This window comes from Lampetra planeri, chromosome 2 (genome assembly GCF_965212315.1).
Source record: "Lampetra planeri chromosome 2, kcLamPlan1.2.h2, whole genome shotgun sequence".
NCBI lineage: Eukaryota > Metazoa > Chordata > Hyperoartia > Petromyzontiformes > Petromyzontidae > Lampetra > Lampetra planeri.
This window is the reverse complement of record NC_136108.1, coordinates 3,392,439-3,412,371: the sequence shown is the minus strand read 5'-3', so window position 1 is coordinate 3,412,371 and position 19,933 is coordinate 3,392,439. Positions and strand designations below refer to the sequence as shown.

At 46.0% G+C, this 19,933-nt stretch overlaps 1 protein-coding gene across 12 annotated transcripts in view; it reads right to left on the bottom strand.

Annotated features, from left to right (window-relative positions):
* LOC144724850 (tensin-1-like) overlaps positions 1-19,933 on the bottom strand; it is a 140,187-nt gene that overhangs the window by 36,499 nt on the left and 83,755 nt on the right. For all 12 annotated transcript variants that reach the window (XM_078604201.1, XM_078604218.1, XM_078604228.1 and 9 more), the window contains 3 exons: positions 18,336-18,459; positions 11,692-11,757; positions 9,004-9,105 (listed from right to left, as the gene is read on the bottom strand). In XM_078604201.1, the coding sequence (XP_078460327.1) occupies positions 9,004-9,105; positions 11,692-11,757; positions 18,336-18,459 (292 nt within the window). The remainder of the gene's footprint in view (positions 1-9,003; positions 9,106-11,691; positions 11,758-18,335; positions 18,460-19,933) is intronic.

Genomic DNA, 19,933 nt, shown 5'->3' with positions numbered 1-19,933 from the left:
TATTCCAACAAGCGCACACACCGTGACTGCGAGGAAGATGGCTTCTGGCGAGCCACACCGAAGCGTAGGAGCGAATGTTGCTCGATGGGCGGATAATTAAGGACAGCGCAGCACATGATAATTGGTGTTTTACCCTTCTATCTGGCAACAAAACTGACACCTTTTTACAAGGAGTCATGTTTGCATAGACCACAATACCTGCAGTCATAATGCAAACAAAAAACATAACTCTGATAATGTGCACTGTCCTTGAAGTTGATTGGTCCACACCCGAGACAGCTTTCCTTAGAACCTAGTCTCACATGGGTTGGACCAGATGACGCCAAAAGGCGCCTTTTCTTTAGAACCTAGTCTCACATGGGTTGGACCAGATGACGCCAAAAGGCGCCTTTTCCTTAGAACCTAGTCTCACATGGGTTGGACCAGATGACGCCAAAAGGCGCCTTTTGGCGTCATCTGGTCCAACCCATGTGAGACTAGGTTCTAAGGAAAGATGTCTCGGGTGTGGACCAATCAACTTCAAGGACAGTGCACATTATCAGAGTTATGTTTTTTGTTTGCATTATGACTGCAGGTATTGTGGTCTATGCATACATGACTCCTTATAAAAAGGTGTCAGTTTTGTTGCCAGATAGAAGGGTAAAAAACCAATTATCATATTTTTACTGGCAAATGAGGTTCCCATAGAGCGCAGCACATGTTACAATCAGGATCTTTCCAGCCCTGATTGTAACACCCTGACATTTACTCCTTTAAAGATCAGTTGACCTAAAGGGAGGTCCCTGACACAGTGAGAAACCACCCGTGTAATCCACCATCAGGAGTCCAACCCAGGTTGCTGGGATTGTACCGCTCTGAAACTATTTGCTAACAAGCAGCGGTTACTCTTCATCCACGTACACATGTATATACATAGATTCATGAGACATATATTGTACATAAATACTCGTCGAAATATTCATTAAAACAAATACTTGCAATCTGTAAAGGCACACAAAACAAAAGTCCATGTTGGCAGTGGTACAGAAAATGCTTCACCACAATCGTCATAAATTAGTCAAAAGCTGAGAAAAAGAAACATTAAGCTGACATTTTGGGAAATTGTTGGTATCATATTTCAAGTTTTGTTTATTGCCAATTTTTTCCCTTAAGGAAAAATGCTCACTTTATATAAAGTTCTTTTTTTACATTCCCTTCAAAGCTCTCTGCTGCATGAACTCTTTTCTGTTACAATATGGTACACCATATTTAGCTTAGCCTTGAATTCATGTTGTATTGTTCTTTATACGGTAGCATTTATTTAAAAGCAACGAAAGTGGAAAAGGAATATTTTATCGCACATAACACGTGATCTACCCGAGAACAACAATAGCTCAGCTTTTTGGCCAAACGAATTTTCCATTAGAAAGTTGGCAGCATTGGGGGAGACATTGACACGAAGCTCACCCCCGACCGGGCAACGTCTTCAAAGGCAATGGCGGTGTGACCATCAACCGCATCAGAAAAAAATTATCATCAAAAAAGGCCGGACGTGCACATCTCCTTCATGGATGGAATATTAAAGACGAGCCGCGATGGTGCGACTGTGGCTATGTTTCCCAAAACTATGGACCGTAAACTCATAGAGACACACATAGAACTGCTTTTTGGGTTCAATGTGTTATCCTTTTTAACACGTACGAGGCTTTCTCGACCAATATTATCCACAATCGAGGTTTTTCGGTTAAATAACGTGAATAAAAATGTGTCGTCAAACGCGCGACCACCCCACACAGCCAATTAGTAAAGGTTTGTCACGTAAAAAAACATGCCAATTCGTTACTAGTTCAGCTCACCTTACTAATTGGCTGTGTCGGGTGGTGGCGGATTTAATGACACATTTATATTTCCGCGATCGAACCGAGAAACCTCTATTATGGAATTGTTGTCCTACTGCACCTCCGATTAGCACGGTTGGCTACGCACGGTGCGAAAGAAGTTCAACATACATACACAGAGACTCATAGAGATGCAGAGACCCACAAAGTCACGTCTAAGACAATCCACAGGAGTGCGATTAAAGCCATACAACCCAAACTATGGGCCACGTAGCAAACCGCTGTAGTCTGCGCTTCTTCATCGGAAGCGGAACAGCAAAACTACACAAACTCCCCTGAAGCCCTCTCGTCATGGCTGGCAGAACCCCAGCGTTGATTGGCATTAGCTCCTGAACAAATTGCCATCATGCGCAAGAATAGAATCCGTGAGCTGTATCCATCAGTAGACTGGCAATGAACGTCCTGCATTGTATGTAGGCAAGGAAACCCGGACAACTGCAGAGTGCCTGATACTTCCCCAGAAAACCTGGCAGATGATGTGTTCGCTGTGCTAGTCGGTACCTGAAGTGCACCTTTCTTTTTTTTTAATCATTTATGTAACAATTTCTAAAAAACAAAAAATGTATCGTCACCCTCGCTGAAGCACAATTCATGCACCTTACTACAAGCAGGGGTGCACACGCCATGCAGACTACAAAGGCCCCTCGCACGGGGCGTGTGAGCGGGGACTTGGTCTGTACAAGCTGCAGGTAAGCACACAAGAGGCCGCGCATTCCACATGTGCAGACCGTGTGCCACACACGGTGACACGCACGGAGTCATCGCGCTGCCAAGGAATGCGTGGGAAGGCCGTCACCTCGCGAGCATTCATTTGGGAAATCCCTGCTTGTTGCGTTCTTTGAAACAAAAACAAAAATCTCTGCTGTATATTGTTTATATTTCTCCAAGATTAGAATTTTTGTTCAACAAAATGTACGCACGTGATCTCGTTTCACGAACCCATAAAGTCACATTTTCAAAACAGGGTGACCTTTTTTTTCACTTACAAATCAGTCACCGCCTTTCGGGTATAACTAACGCAGCGCGCTTTTGCAAGTAAACAACATCAGTACGTTCAGACAGGTTTCCACTTACCTTAGCCTTCTTTCCATCTGTCGCCCATAATCGTGATCTCTCTCTTCCTCTCTTGTGTCGTGTCACTCTTTTCGTCAGTCCCTATTTCTCCTGCTCCCCTGTCGCCCCCCCCCCCACCTCTCTCTCTCTGTATGTATATATTGTTTTTCTGTACCTCCGTCCCTCTCAACCCGTCAACACACCACCAGCACTGGAAGTGAAGCTGCTGAGGAAAGAAACTGAGGCCAACTCCCTGAACCCACCTCCTCACCACCCCCGCTCTCACACAACGACACGCATGGGGCCTGGGGGCGTGGAAGTCGGGATGTGTGGGTGTGTGTTTGCTCGCCTGTGTGTGTGTGGGTTGGTTGTGTGTGAATGTACATGTGTATTTTCCTAAATACACAAGTGTGTTTATACATCTGTGTGTACACACATAACTGCTTGTTTCTGCATGTCAGTGAATGACATTTTATTTGGTCCTACATATGAATGATATGAATGTAGGTATGTCTGGTTGTACGTTGCTTTACTTGTGTGTATAGTTTTGCACGTGCGTATGGATTTTGTAATGGTTGCCTTCCCATAGAGATATGCATGAGCATATGTGGTAATCATTTTTGCACAAGCTTGAGGTGGCAGTACTTGTGGTGCAGAATGTACGTGGGTGATGGACATCTGTGAAAAGAGCTTCATAGCTCATCGGATTCCTCCACTATAAATAAAGATTCTGATTCGTGTGTCACGTGGGGAGCAGTGGCACAACGGTTAGCGTGCTGCCCTATGAATCTGGCGACCCAAGTTCGATTCCCACTCACGGCCAACACAAGTGACGATTATCTTAACTGGTCCAGGGCCTCACCTAGATCGACTCAGTTTCAAATGAGTACCTGGTGCGGTGTGTAAATCATCACTATTGGAGAGACAAAGGCAGTCGGGCGTGGTGCTGGACCACCCACCCCCTCGTGTACCGTTCCGGCCTTCATAGGTCCTCGCTAAGAGCGCTTGCCCCAAAAGTCGTTTAAAGGCTATACGGGGATCTTTGTCTTTGTGTGCGTCCGTTACCAGATGTAGCCCATGGCACAGGTCCCAGATGCAACCCCCCCCCCATACTTCCCCCACCGCTGAAACTACTCCTTCACTGGAAGATTCCACTGACATCATCCTCACTGCTGCCTCCCCTCCTCATCTCCATAGAAAACATTCACCACCCCGAGCCACTTCAACACAGCCCCGTGTCCCGAGAGCTCCTCCACACCCAAAGCCAAGACAACCTCCTCTACACCGTGGACTTAAACCCCTCGGTCCGCTAAGATTACAGACACACACACAAGTGTAACATTGGAGGGGGCAGTACACCTCATGGCAGAGAGACGCAAGGCCCTGGTGGCAACATGACGTGCTGGAGATGGATGAACACAATGCACAGCAAAGGAGTGTCATGCGGGACACAGCATACCACAGCTTTATGACAGAACAATGAGACAAATGAGTTCATGGCACGATAAGGAGATGCGAGGTCAAAGAACGTAATGGTGAGACGTACGGACCTGTGTTAGAATTACATAAATGGCCTTATGCTCAAACGAAGACATGATACTCCAAATGGACAGCGGAAAAAAGTATAATCCAATACAGACACGGTGTACATTCCATATACATTTGTACATATAATGTGCACATTATGAAACATGGCACATAATACAGCACAGTACATATAAACACCCAAGAGAAGCGCATGAGCATACACACAGAAACATTACCCTTCACACACACACTTAATCATCACCAGATGCCGCACACACACTGCACACACACTGCACACACACACAGTGCTCACACACACTGCACACACACACTGTGCTCACACACACTGCACACACACACTGCACACACACACAGTGCTCACACACACGCGCACGCACACACTGCACACACACACAGTGCTCACACACACGCGCACGCACACAGTGCACACACACACAGTGCTCACACACACGCGCACGCACACACTGCACACACACACACTGCACACACACACAGTGCTCACACACACACTGCACACACACACAGTGCTCACACACACGCGCACGCACACACTGCACACACACACAGTGCTCACACACACGCGCACGCACACACTGCACACACACACACTGCACACACACACAGTGCTCACACACACACAGTGCTCACACACACAGTGCTCACACACACACGCACGCACACAGTGCTCACACACACAGTGCTCACACACACAGTGCTCACACACACACTGCACACACACACAGTGCTCACACACACACAGTGCTCACACACACAGTGCTCACACACACGCGCACGCACACAGTGCTCACACACACAGTGCTCACACACACAGTGCTCACACACACACTGCACACACACACAGTGCTCACACACACACTGCACACACACACAGTGCTCACACACACACTGCACACACACACGCGCACGCACACACAGTGCTCACACACAGTGCTCACACACACACAGTGCTCACACACACAGTGCACACACACACAGTGCTCACACACACGCGCACGCACACAGTGCTCACACACACGCGCACGCACACAGTGCTCACACACACAGTGCTCACACACACAGTGCTCACACACACACTGCACACACACACAGTGCTCACACACACACTGCACACACACACAGTGCTCACACACACACTGCACACACACACGCGCACGCACACACAGTGCTCACACACACACTGCACACACACACGCGCACACACACACAGTGCTCACACACACACTGCACACACACACAGTGCTCACACACACACTGCACACACACACGCGCACGCACACACAGTGCTCACACACAGTGCTCACACACACACAGTGCTCACACACACAGTGCACACACACACAGTGCTCACACACACGCGCACGCACACAGTGCTCACACACACGCGCACGCACACAGTGCTCACACACACAGTGCTCACACACACAGTGCTCACACACACACTGCACACACACACAGTGCTCACACACACACTGCACACACACACAGTGCTCACACACACACTGCACACACACACGCGCACGCACACACAGTGCTCACACACACACTGCACACACACACGCGCACACACACACAGTGCTCACACACACACTGCACACACACACAGTGCTCACACACACACTGCACACACACACGCGCACGCACACACAGTGCTCACACACAGTGCTCACACACACACAGTGCTCACACACACAGTGCACACACACACAGTGCTCACACACACGCGCACGCACACAGTGCTCACACACACGCGCACGCACACAGTGCTCACACACACAGTGCTCACACACACAGTGCTCACACACACACTGCACACACACACAGTGCTCACACACACACTGCACACACACACAGTGCTCACACACACACTGCACACACACACGCGCACGCACACACAGTGCTCACACACACACTGCACACACACACGCGCACACACACACAGTGCTCACACACACACTGCTCACACACACAGTGCTCACACACACACTGCACACACACACAGTGCACACACACACAGTGCTCACACACACAGTGCACACACACACAGTGCTCACACACACAGTGCTCACACACACACTGCACACACACACACTGCACACACACACAGTGCTCACACACACAGTGCTCACACACACACTGCACACACACACAGTGCACACACACACAGTGCACACACACACAGTGCTCACACACACGCGCACGCACACAAAAATAACTTTACAAACAATAACCGTGATAACATAAATCTCCTCCTGTCCCAACCCCATCACTCTAAACAATGTTAACACGTTCCATAGGGGGGGGGGGGGCAGCAGGGGCATCTCACTGCAGGCCACTACTGTTGCCCTGCTAGGCCAGGCCGCCCCACCCCTCCTCACCAGCTTGGCCGCCCTGCAAACATCTGGAGACACTCACTCACTCACGTCCCTCCCCCGCAAGCATCTGGGGCCCAGCCCAGCCCAGCCAAAAACCACCACGCTCACTTTCTGCCGAAGCTGCTCAGTGTCGAGGCACCTACATTATTTGAGGTGGGGGGGGGCATGATATTGTGGGAGGGGTGGGGCTCTTATATATGCACCAGATTTCATAGGTGACAAATATGCAACTGCGTCAGACATCTCACTGCCTAGCATACATCTTCTAGTAGGATTTTCCGACAATAGCATTACTGCCAATTGGATAAATCGAATAACGGTGAAGCACGTGACATAATGGTCGTTATAACGTTAAAAAATGGCTTCAAAGCGTTTCACTACAGCATATAGATATTTCCTTCCAATTATTATGTTCGATACATGTCCTACTGTAACTGCAAGCATGCTTTTAGTTAATGAAACAGCTCATTAAATTAAAGACATGGCCATCTCGAGCAATTTAAATTGAGGGTAACATGGGGTACATTAGCAATCAGAGGTGGAAAACTCAGCATTATATTACAATTGGTGTTCACTTAAGTCATGTGGCCTTCATCGACTTTGAAATAATGGGCAGCAAAATGCATGCATGTAGAGACTGGGTGTATCATATTGGCTGCTCTGGTTGCCATAGACAAACATCTGGCAAGGCCAGTGCCATTGCTTGAACGTCCTCGTGGGATATATTTTGTTTAAGCCTCCCAACGGGGTGGATAAAAAATAAAGCGTAATGTCCCGCAACCTCCGATTAGCCCGGTTCGCTACGAACGGTGAAAAAGAAGTTTGACAAACGAAAGTACAAAACCACGCTCTGCTCGAAATCATAGTGAAGCGTACACACATATACATTTAGCCAAACGAATGGATAATGGATGCTGCGAATAGGTTTAAATTTAACAAGCTACGTGTGATAAATTCCGTCCGATTCGAGACAGTAATAAGCAAGATGCTAACATAAAACCAGCATGCAAGCTGCTTTACATGGCGTCACATCGTGGCTACTAAAGAGTGGCAGTAATACTGTTCTAGCACACGGTATGTTTGTCCACATTCAGACAAATTTAGTTCCGAATTAGTTCACTTCTTCCTCCTTATTTATCAACGGAAACCTCGTGAATGAGCCTGTTAAGCTCTATTGCCTCTTGTTCTCCTTTCATCACTTCATGGTCACTCTACGGGTTGTCAAAGGAAGATAAGCACATTCGTGAGGATGACACAGACTGAGAGAGTCCTAGATTCATTGACAATGGTGGAACAATTTCAGCCGTTGTTATGAAGCTTTTTGTGTCTGGGGGAGAAGGAGATGAATGGGAACCAAAGGTGTAGATGGAAGTGATATGTAAGGAAGATAAGACGGACCAGAAGTTTCACATCTCAGCTGTACGACTTAACGGACAAAGCCTCGCTGAGAACAACACACGGTATCCGTGTCGACATCACGGCGGTTATGATGGCACTAGCGGTTACAGCCCGCAACACCGACTAAAGTGGATATAGCGGCAATAGAGTTCACAGTGAGTCTGAAAGTCAAAGTGTTGTCTCGTCGGTGTGGAGCCGCCTTCTCAGAGGCCGATACCCGGGCGCGGGTGGGTGGAGATGGCTGCCATGGCAATGGAAAACACACCCCACAAACAGCACAGGAGTCCAGCGCCATGTGTATGTGCGTGCCTGCGTGCGTGCCCCGGGCGCACGCGTGCCCAGCAAACACGTGCGCGCTTCGAGGTGTCCACACGTGACAGCGTGTGCACGCACGTGCGGACTTGTGCTCGCGTCCACTACTCCTGGTCCGCCTCGCAAAGGACACTGATTGTCTGATTGGCAACAAAAAAACTAAAAACCTCACGTGGATCTGAATAAGGGCCCATCGATCGACTGATTGATTTGTAAGTATGGATGTCGGCGGTTAGCTGCGCGCGCACGCTTTGCGAACAATGAACCAGTTGTGCGTCTACAGCCTTGAGCGAACAATGCGTGGGTTTATAAACGTGCACATGCATTCAGCGCGGTAGTGATCCTGGCACCACCGAACTGGTAAGCTGAGAGTGTGTGCACGCTGTAAGCTATAAGGTGTAAGTCGATGTGAGTGTGCTCACCATTAGTGAGCTGAGCATGAAGGTCCCCGTATGAGACCCAGCGGAGGATAGGGTCACTGGAACTGCAGTCCACCGTAATGCCCGGGGGTACATCTCCTTTCCCTGAGCACGCGTGTGGGATACATCATCAGTGCACATGGCCACATGCGAGTTTACACGTGGAAACGCTGGCACACACACGCACGCACGCATACACCCACCCACTTAACAGCCACACCCTACAGATGCACACATACGCACCATTCGCCACTTGTTATATTCTGCTGATATACATTGTGTCAAGATTTAATATTAGATTTTGCGATAATTATGGGCTGATTTTTTGTTTTACAAATCAGAGCTAATTTCAAAGGTTTCGGTTTAATAAAAAATATACCCGATTGTCTTGATGCAATCTAATCCTGATGAACAGCAATCCTAAGACACTTTGCAGGCAGAGTAATCTTGATAATGTCTTGAAATTTAAATCACTAAGCTAGTGACCATAACTTGATTGTAAGGATATACTAAATTGGGGTTAATCCATTCACAAGCCTAGTAACATGAACATCACTCTAAACCTGTGTGATTACTGCAAAGCATCTTAGAACTAAACTAACAAAACTCAACGCATCTGTTAATAGTAGTGCCATAAACAGGAACAATATATAATAGGTGACGTCAGTTTAACACGTTGGCTTTCGCGACCAATGTTATTCACAATAAAAAGTATTTTGGGTTAGATCGCCTAAATATAAATGTGTTGTTAACCCACCACCACCCGACACAGCCAAACAGTAAGGTTGTCACGTAAACAAAACGTGCCGATTCGTTACTACTTCAGCACACCGCTTGTGTGTTGGAGAGTAAACCCACAACATTTACAATTTAAAAAAACTTTTATTATGAATATGTGACGTTTTGGGCAATGGCCCTTTAGCAGGTAGGAAGGGGGCATTGTCAGAAATATGGAACATTATATATTAATTTAACTTCAGGGCAGTGTGATGTTTGCTGATGAATGTGTTAAGTCTTTGTTAGTTGTGCTTATGTGCCATCATTGCTCGTGCAGTGACCATATCATTTTTGTTGGTCAACTGAAAGTACCGCGTGTGTAGTTTGCCCGCAACTCTGGCGATTCTGAATCTTAATTTGGAGCTTTCGTGACTGCAGGAATTATTCTTTGGATCTTTCGGTAAAGTCACGTATAAAGATAAAATAATAAGTATGCTAGTATTTAATTTAATTTATTATTTTATCTTTATACGTGACTTTACCGAAAGAACCAAATAATGATTCTGAATCTGTTGCAAGTGGACGGTGATGTCCCTTTAGGGGCGTGTGCGTGTGTGGGCGTGTGTGTGCGTGTGTGTGTACGTGTGTGCGTGTGTGTGCGTGTGTGTGCGTGTGTGTGTACGTGTGTGTGCGTGTGTGTGCACGTGTGTGTGCGTGTGTGTGCGTGTGTGTGTACGTGTGTGCGTGTGAGTGCATGTGTGTGTGCGTGTGTGTGTGTGCGTGCGTGTGCGTGTGTGCGTGTGTGTGTGTGCGTGTGTGTGTGTGCGTGTGTGTGCGTGTGCGTGTGCCATCGCGGACTTGCCACCGGCGGCTATAAGGAGTGGCCGTCAGGGTTCACATCTGTGGAGGAGGCTCGTGAGAGTGACACTGTTTGGGCAGCTGGCGGCAGCAGCCGCCCTCCAGAATTAGCGCGAGGTGGGAGGGGTGACGCTCACAGCAGCGAGCGTGACTCAAACGCAGCAAGTGTCTGCAGAAATGGGCACGGTCGATTTGAATTCCAGCCATTTATATTTCTCGTCCCAATCTGCTCAAATGTGTCACGTGATTTCCTGTAAATTGACAGTTTCCACTTCATGGAACCGTACTGTGCACCAAGACGGGCACAGATGCTGTCATGTCGTCAGTAATATTTCGTGTTGAATTACAAATGTACTGTCCATTCTTGTGCCGTTAAAATGAACATGAACCGATTCAGTTCATGTGCAGCTGCAGGGTGGATTATTAAATCGTAGGAGCATGAGAAATGGAAGCTGCTTTTGAGGTCCTTCATCCAGCAGTGGATTGAATATGAATGATGATTATGAGCAGCCCAGCACATAGTGTGAGCTTTGTCCAGCACTTTGTATGTCACGACATGAATTTGCTAATTCACTTCATGACATACTACACCACCGGTTAATGTTTTGACTCAGGGTAGAGGCACACCAGGTACATCGAGATAATTTTTATTACTGATGCCGACTGATTGTACTCAAGCCTGGGTGGTGGGGATTGCATCTCAGAGCACTAACCGCCATAACGCAGCTCACTTTAATAGTTGCCCAAAACAGCACTTGCCTCAACAGTGCAATGAAGCTAGGAGATGATCGTTATCTTCATGTGCATGTGTGTTTGTGTGTTTGCATGCATGGTGAGCAGTAGTGTAGCTCACGGTCAACACCAGTGACCATTATCTGAACCGGTCGCGGGCCTCCCTTAGATCGAATCAGCCTTAAATGAGTACCTGGTGTGGTGTGTAAACATCACGACTGGAAAGACAAAGCGGGCCGGGTGTGGTGTTGGCCATCCACCCCCTCGTGTGCCGTGCCAGCCTTCATAGGTGCTCGCTAACAACACTTGCCCCGACAGTCCGTTCAGGCTATATGGGAGATCTTTGTCTTTGCATGTGTGCGTGTGTGTATGTTGCTTCCTTACCAACATCATGGACTGGGCCAGAGGAAAAGAGCAACTCGACCTGGCCAGAGTCTGGGAAGCCAGGATCTGAGGTGCCACATACAAACATAGAACAATAAATATATCATCGTCAACATAATTTATTATTTACATGGTGCCTCCCATGCAGCACATCTGGAGGTAACCAAGACAATTCGTCGCTCAGACCAGCGCAAGGCAATAACCTCACCAAGCATCATTCTGAAGCGAGGAATCATGAGGCAAGCAGGGCCCCATGATGCTTGGTGAGGTCATGACCTTGGCATGCAGTTTCGTTCATCTCCTTCACTATCCTTTGAACCGCATTGTTGTTTACTTGATAAACACAAGTAAGTTCGAAACCATGTTTCACGTAAAAGATATTCGAGGTGTCTCGTCTGTCTCATCCACTTATAATGTCCATAATGTCTCCATACCACACATTCTGATGAGTGAACAATGTTCTAAAACCCCCCAGAAACGTTAACCATAAACAGACCCACAGTGTCATTTATAAGACACCACAAAGGACTTCAACCGGGGTCTAATGAGTACACAACAACATGTGGAGTTAGAAGGAAAAACACGTGATGGGCAGGGCATCTGGTTGTATAGAGCTCTAAAGATTAAGACTTTAGTGAGTTTTTTCATTTCATACATTTTAATTGTACTCCGTATGCTTTTCACAAACAGTAAAACCTCGTTATTTCCGCATTTGATCATTCGTAATTGGGGATCATTCGGCGTGCGGGTGCACTTTCGGCATACATACAGCATATTAGTCATTCGCCATGAGCCGAATTGCCGTACCGAATGGTACAATTTCGGCATACACGTGGAGCGATATCGCGCGGTCAGCGTTCGTGCCGCAGTGCAGTGCCACATCAGCTGATGTCGCCTGACAGCGTGTAATGTGGTGTAAAAGTGTCAAATAATTTAATTGTTAAGTGAAAAAATGGGAAGTTTAAGTTAGTGTAATTTGGTGTTTAAGTTTTAATTTAGTGATAAAGTGAACATACAGTACATTAAGTGCATTAAGCCTTCTCCACGACCTACTCTGTCACCTACCACATGGAGCCTACCACATCCTCCTCCTTTGCCTGCAGTGCTGGTTACTGATGCTAAGTGTAACTTTGTTTGGAAAATAAATTTTGGAAAACAAATTTTGAAGTTTGTTTCATTGAGTCAGGAGGCACTGGGGGGTACGATTGTACATAATTCAGAATAATGGATAATTCGGCAAGGCCAGAGCCGAAATAACAAGGGTTAATTGTATAATTAATATAAAAAAATATATATCACTATAAAACATACCAAATTAAATAAGTAGAATTTATTGATTGGCCGTGGATAAAATCCAACTGTAACTAAAAAAAATCGCAAGTTGAAGACAGAGGAAAATAAAAACACTGAAACATTAAATATTTAAAGGAAAATATTAAAATTAAGTACATTTGCATGCCCTAGTCCAAGCATAAAAATATGCTTGACTAATCAACACGCAAATTAAGTAATTATATACCTACTGTATAATTTCAACATTTACAAAAATGAACATATGCTTTAACATATGGTATAACGTGATGAGCAGCACACTGCACATGTAACATGCAACTAATAAACAATAACTACTGTGATGTACAGCTCTTTGTCAATCCGCTACCAAATGAAGCCCCGTCCCATGCCGCGTCAGTCACGGATGTTGTCTGACCACACTTGAGCACGCTGGTCCGTGCGTGCTGCTGAAGGTGGTAAGTGGGGGGGGGGGGGGTGCAGGACCAGTCCTGATACCACTCTCTGCCGATGTTAGCCGTGGCCAGGAAATCAAACCTACGTCGCTGGGTTCAACATAGCAGTGCACTAACCACTGCGCCACCGCTCCACCCCTCCACTTTGCACCAGCCGCAGGTGAACACATGGGGTACGAATGTGCGCGCGCACGCACACGCGCGCATGCGCACATCCTTCGTGCGTGCAGCGCATTCGCACCATGAAGCGTGCGCGTATCAGGCTGCGGCTAAAAGTGGCGGTGAGGTGCTGTTTACTCGTAGCGCTCGCTCGGCTAGGAATGTAGCTCTCCTTCATCTCCTGGCATTCCAACTCAAGGGCTATGCAGTGTTTGGACTGTGCAATCAGCTGTTTACGCAGTGGACATTACAGAAGCAGCAGCAGCAGAAGCGTTGCCAATAAGTACACTGTGGGGGGGAGAAATAATGCGGACATAAATAGCATCTGTCCCCTGTCACTTCTGATGGGTTGTCAGAGTGGAGACAAAGAGGCACCCCCTGCCGGCAAGAGGCCCCATGGGGGCAAATCCCATTTTAAAAGATGTAGTTACTGGTGGGAAAGTGTATTGTCTCAGCGGGGATAAACAGCTAGCTGTCACGCAAGACGTCTGAGTGAGCAGAATGTATGCATTCCTTTATTTGTAACCAAGTGTGATCATGTTTAGTTACAAGGTTGCCAACCAATTTAAGATATCTGTTGGGAGGAACACAACCGGCTGAGCACATCGAATATGTGTATACCCAAGGCAGTTACTGAAGGCAAGCTGGAATCAAGGTGAGCAAATAAAGAGGTGGGTGAGAGAAGGTTTGATGAATCACTGAGATTAATCACAAAAAGAAAGATATGCACCTGAAGAATTAAGCTGTAAATCAGGTACGTGTTCCCTGCGTTGTCATATGAATCAGAAACGTGACATGTTGGCAGAGAATGTAACGACACAAAATACAAAACAAGCGTGGAGAGGTTTGCGCCTGGAATTGAGGAATGTAAGGAGGAACACGTGGATCAGAGAACGTACACAAATTAGAGACATCGTGTTGACTGTTAGGCACAGAGAGGTTGGGCAGGGCACGTAACTATGAGGGATGATGATGATGATGGCCAGGGGTCGTGACTAATAACATACTGGCAGCCAAAGCAGGGAACACACCCAGAGGATGTACACCACGAAGGGGAAACGTTAGATCAGCTGTTGTGCCGGAGCTATATGGATTGTTGTGAGTCATGGTGACAGCTTGGGGGAGGCCTTCATCCAGCAGTCGATAGATCATGGCTGATACATGATGATAAGCTTGTTCAAATTAATGTTAACGTGCAAATCAGACATCTTTGAAATAAAATTTCGATTTAAAGCTTTCGTGACTGCAGGGATTGGTGTTCTTGGTTCTTTCGGTAAAGTCACGTAGAAGGGAAATAATAAAATAATAAAATTTAAACATAATCAAATAAAATTCTCACGACGTTTCGGCCATGGCGGCTGCTTGCATAGTGGCCGAAACGTCGTGAGAATTTTATGGTATTATGTAAGCATTTTATTATTATATTATTTCCCTTCTACATGACTTTACCGAAAGAACCAAGAATATCTTTAAAATTACACGTAGAGGGAACGATAAGGAAAGGAGGTGTAGGTTCCATTTTTTTTTATTTTGCGAATAAGTTCTCCTTAAAAAAAAAGTGGTCTAAACGCAGCATATACGAATATAATGCACAAATGCGTGCTTTGCCACCAATGTTGAGGTACCATGAGCTGACGCTCAACTTGTAGCGGTTTGTATAAGGAAAAGGGGGTGGTGGTTTCACAGATCCAAGAGGAACTAATTCTGAGGCCCCGATTCACCTTTGATCAGTTATCAAAACCACACAGCACAGTTAAATAATGTGATGCTGCTTCAGCGAAAAATACTTAAGTTAAAGATTGTTTTTTTCAAATGAAGTACCTGTTAGTTAATCCAGCCTTGTTTTTTTTCTCTCTCTGTGATGCCCTAGAGGCCTAGACAGACAATGGGGGGGGTCACGCTGCTCACCACAACTTTCGCTTATATACGGTGGAGGGGGGGGAGTTGGTGTCTGTAGCATTTGCCAAGGTCTGGTCTACGTTTCGCCCTGGGTTTCCTTCTCAAATTTGATGATTTTTTTTCCCCCCTCACTCATGAAAAGTCAGGATATGCCAGCATGACGACGCTAGTGGCTGGGTTGCGGTGAGCGGGACATAACATCCTGCACTGTCGGGAATTTAAAGCCCTCGTGAGTCACGGGCTAATGTTTACGCCTCACTCTGGCTTGTTTTCAGTGGGATCTGTGCTGGTGTTGGTTTACGGTTTGACCCTTGGGGTTTTTTTTTTTCACAAATAAGATTTTATGTTATACGTTAAATCCTGCAGCGTTATTAGCAAGAATGTGAAGGATAAGGGGGGGAAAGGCACGATTAAATCTCTGGATTTTAAAAGCTCTGTGATTTATGGTCATGACGCATTAGGTTAATATTATAATGGATTTCTATGGCTTAAGTATTTGTCCGTCTGGGTATGAGCTATAAGGGGACATACATAGTTACAACAGAAAATTAATGTTTAATGCACTTTGCCCAATAGGAAGCCTCTATAAATCTTAATTCGCGTGCGTTTAATTTATGACAGTTAAATACCTCGACTTAAAGCTTTCGTGACTGCAGGAAACTCTTTTTTATTCATGATGACGAACGCTTGTGTTGCGATCGAAACGTCGTAGTTTTTTTGTTATTTTTGTTATTTTCCTTGAACCTATCTAGGTGACTTTACCGAAAGACACAAAGAATATAGTTAAATACCTCGTTTAATAGTTGTGAAATATCCTTCAGGAGTCTGTACTCCTCTGCAATGTTGATGTTTTATGTCTTTGGTTTGTTGTAGCTAGCAAACTGGATTAATGGATAATCAGTGATGAAAATAAAATAAACTTAAACTATGTGAAATAAAATAATAATAATTATTGTTTTATTCCCAACACATTTCAATATAGATAATGGTAATTTTAGCCATCTGAAATAACCTCATACAACTTTAATCTGCCAGTGTCTATTCACAATCGTGTGTAAAATTACTCCGTCATTATTAAATGCATTGGCGGTAGACGTAGCGCCAGTATTATTTCTATTTGTAACAGCAATAGCAGAGCATTAGCAGCAAGAGCTGCAAAGTTTATGCTTTGAAAATCACTTACAAAAGTGGGCAGATAAAGATCACGCATTGAAAAGGAATGGACAAGAGAAAGATAGCGGAGAGAGAGAGAGAGAGGGTCGCATTACAAGGGAGATGTGGAGGACCTTAATAATTCACATGTTGAGAGAAAAATTGATTCAGGGTGGTTGAGATAAAGCTAGAGTCTGGCATAGCCTGGGAGACGACGGGCAGCTGTTACGAAGCGTGAAGAGCGGCTGTCTGTCTGCGATATATAGAGATTGTCGAAGGGCACTTGGATTGGGAGAAGGAGCGCACAGGAATGTCCGTAGGCGGTTTGTGGTTCCCACAAGAGGTGAAATAAATTCGGCTTTCAAAAAAAGAAGAGAGGAGCACGAGGCAGAATCCACCGCAGTGAAAAACTAACGTGTGTTCGCCGCTCACTGCAGAATGTGCCGCGTGTGTGACGGCGAGCGTGGTGAGCATAGTCAACAGCCCAGTCCCTACAAGCCGTGCGGTGGTGATTTTTTTTTAGGGGAAATCATCAATGTCCAGGCTGTCTGAAGAGTAGATGTTAAAGACCCTTTGCGGTCTTCATTCACGAAGTACGCTACTGGGTGCTGTTGGTACCATACACAAAATGTGAGCTCTTACTTGCAAACACTTTTTTTTACTGTATTTATTTAACTCGGGTTAACCAATTTTTACCTTGAAAATAGATAAAGAATTTCAACAACCTCCCTCCTGGATAAGTTGAAGGACACTGACTCAAATGGAGATAGATATTATTGGTTGTGTTGTGTGCATGGTTAAGAGCATTGTACACATCTGTGATGTTCAGAGTGTATGTGGTGTGGTGTGTGAGTTTGAGGCAGTCGCCCTCCAACAACAACGGAGGGCGGAGGAGCAACGCTCACCACAACGAGCAGAGCGCCGAGTGGCTAAAGCACAGCAAGTTGGCACAGTAGGGGGCACAGGTGGTGCATCAGCAAGTCATCTCGGTCATCTCAGTCAGTCGACCCGTGGCACCTGGGTCTGCCCCGTGACCTCCTGCCAGCGGGCGTTCGACACTTCACGTGGCCTCAAGGTGCACATGGCCTGGCACAAGCGTCGTGGTGACGTCACCGCCACTTAGTGGCGAATGGCGGTTGTTGTGTGTGCGTGACTCTTTTGTGTTATGCATGCTGTGTCCCGCGTGTACAACGGGAGCTGGACGTGCGCTCGCTGTGCATGTTGTGAGCGCTGCGTGATGCAAGGCCCTAGTTATAATATATATTGAGGGGTACACATCCCCCCCAATATTCAAATGTGCTCAAAATATCCCCCCCACCAATATATTGCTATGAAATAGATTTATGTTTATATGATTGTGGTTATGGTTGTACTTTATTAATCCCAAATCTCTGCCATTACATACAATGAAACAAGAAAAGGTAAAAAATAAAAAAACAGAACAATGTAATACAATACACTATTAGACATTATTGTTAAAAATACATAAAAAGTAGATCCTGTGTGTTAGTGAAATTTTTTTATATTTTAGGCAGGAAATTAGTTTTCAAATTCAGATTTTTTTTTCTTCTCGGGGATGACCCACAGACCCCCTGGAAGATTTGGTCCCCCCCAATGTTGACTCCATGGATACGGCCTTGGTGTGATGAGTGTAGTGAGTGCGGTGAGTGTGGGGTGAGCAGTTCTCACCAGCACAAGCTTCGTCCAGGTCGTGTTTTGTGAATTTCAGGCGGTTGCCCTGCAGCGTGCACGTGTGGAACTGCACGCGGAATACCACCACCCGACCGTCCTCCGAGCTCCGGTAACATTTCACCTACAGCAGAGATGAGCACTCACTCACTTGCTCACTCACCCACAGACCCACCCACTTGCTCATTTGCTGATTCGCTCACTCATTCACTTGCTCACCCATTCAATAGTTCACTCACTTACGCACTCACTTGCTTGTTTACCCACCCACTCACTCACCTATTACATCTATACACCCACCCAACCCACACTCACATACTTGCTCACTCGATCACTCCTTTTCATATCCTCAACGAGCCTGAAAAAGTAAAGACGTATCCGTGGCATAGGAGGGCAGGGGTCAGCTTGCGAAACAAGCGTACTCTAACCAGAGGTCAGGGCCCATTAATTATCTCAAGATGAGTCAAATTCAGCCATGCAAGAGATTAATGAATCACTACTTATATCGGCATAATAATGCACGTGAATTTCCACCGCTGGTTCAGGGCTGCATAGGAGGAGATGGAGTGCTGTCCTTTGCTCAGTTGAGCAGGAAACCACTTTAACTTTTGACGTACCATGCAATAACTCTACAACCTCAATCTCCAACTGTTTAAGATAACAGTTTCCCACTGCAGGTGATCTGTAAGAAGTCACGGCTTCCTTGATGGATTGGATTGAACAGTAGCAGATTTGTGTTGGGGTTTTTTTGTTGCACCCAAAATAACTCACATGAGCCGAAGTGGACTTACGGGCAGTGTCAGGGCTGGGTGTTTATAAGGGCACCCAAGTCACGTATGCTTATTTTATTTAATGACGTACATAACTGTAACCGGAACATCACATCACACGTAATTAGTTATTGCAGGTCCTCTAAATGTGGCCTATTAGCTGGTGTCACAGAAGTCACCAAATCTGCAAGAATCAAGAATATATAACACTTGCCTACGATGTCTTTTTTTTTTTAAAGAGTGAGTTCCTACCTGTTGTCAAGCTGATGAATGTCGGGTAGGGGGTGAGGTATGATGAGAATGTGTGTCTTACGCTGTCAATTTAATACCTCTGAGGAGTATGAGAACGTGCTCGTAGAGGTTTTTCTACCTTTCATGAATGTAGAAATAACAAACTACTTCTGGCTGACGGCCTCCTGACTCCATGGCAGTTATGAGGCTTCTTAGACCATACTTCACCACGCTGGTCAGTGTGGCTTGGTTATTGTAGCGAGGCCAGATAACAATTTACCCTGTAAAACAAAACAGAAGGCAGTGGACCCGCTGCTCAAATAAAAATGGGGCAGTGCTAATATTTTTGGTCGCTCTGAGAAAGTAGCGGAAACTCCACGATCCTATGGCAAGGCCCAGTCTTTCTTATAGGACAGCCATACTATGAACTCTCCACAAAGTGGTGCTAATTTTTGTTGTTCTCTACCCGAGAGTGATAATGGGCAGCGTCCGATACTCCGGTTCACAACCTTACAGTTGTGAGCGAAGCTTTCTGCTGCAGCACCACCCAGTGGAATAATCCTTCATAAATAAAAGTAATAAAGTGAGGACAAATTA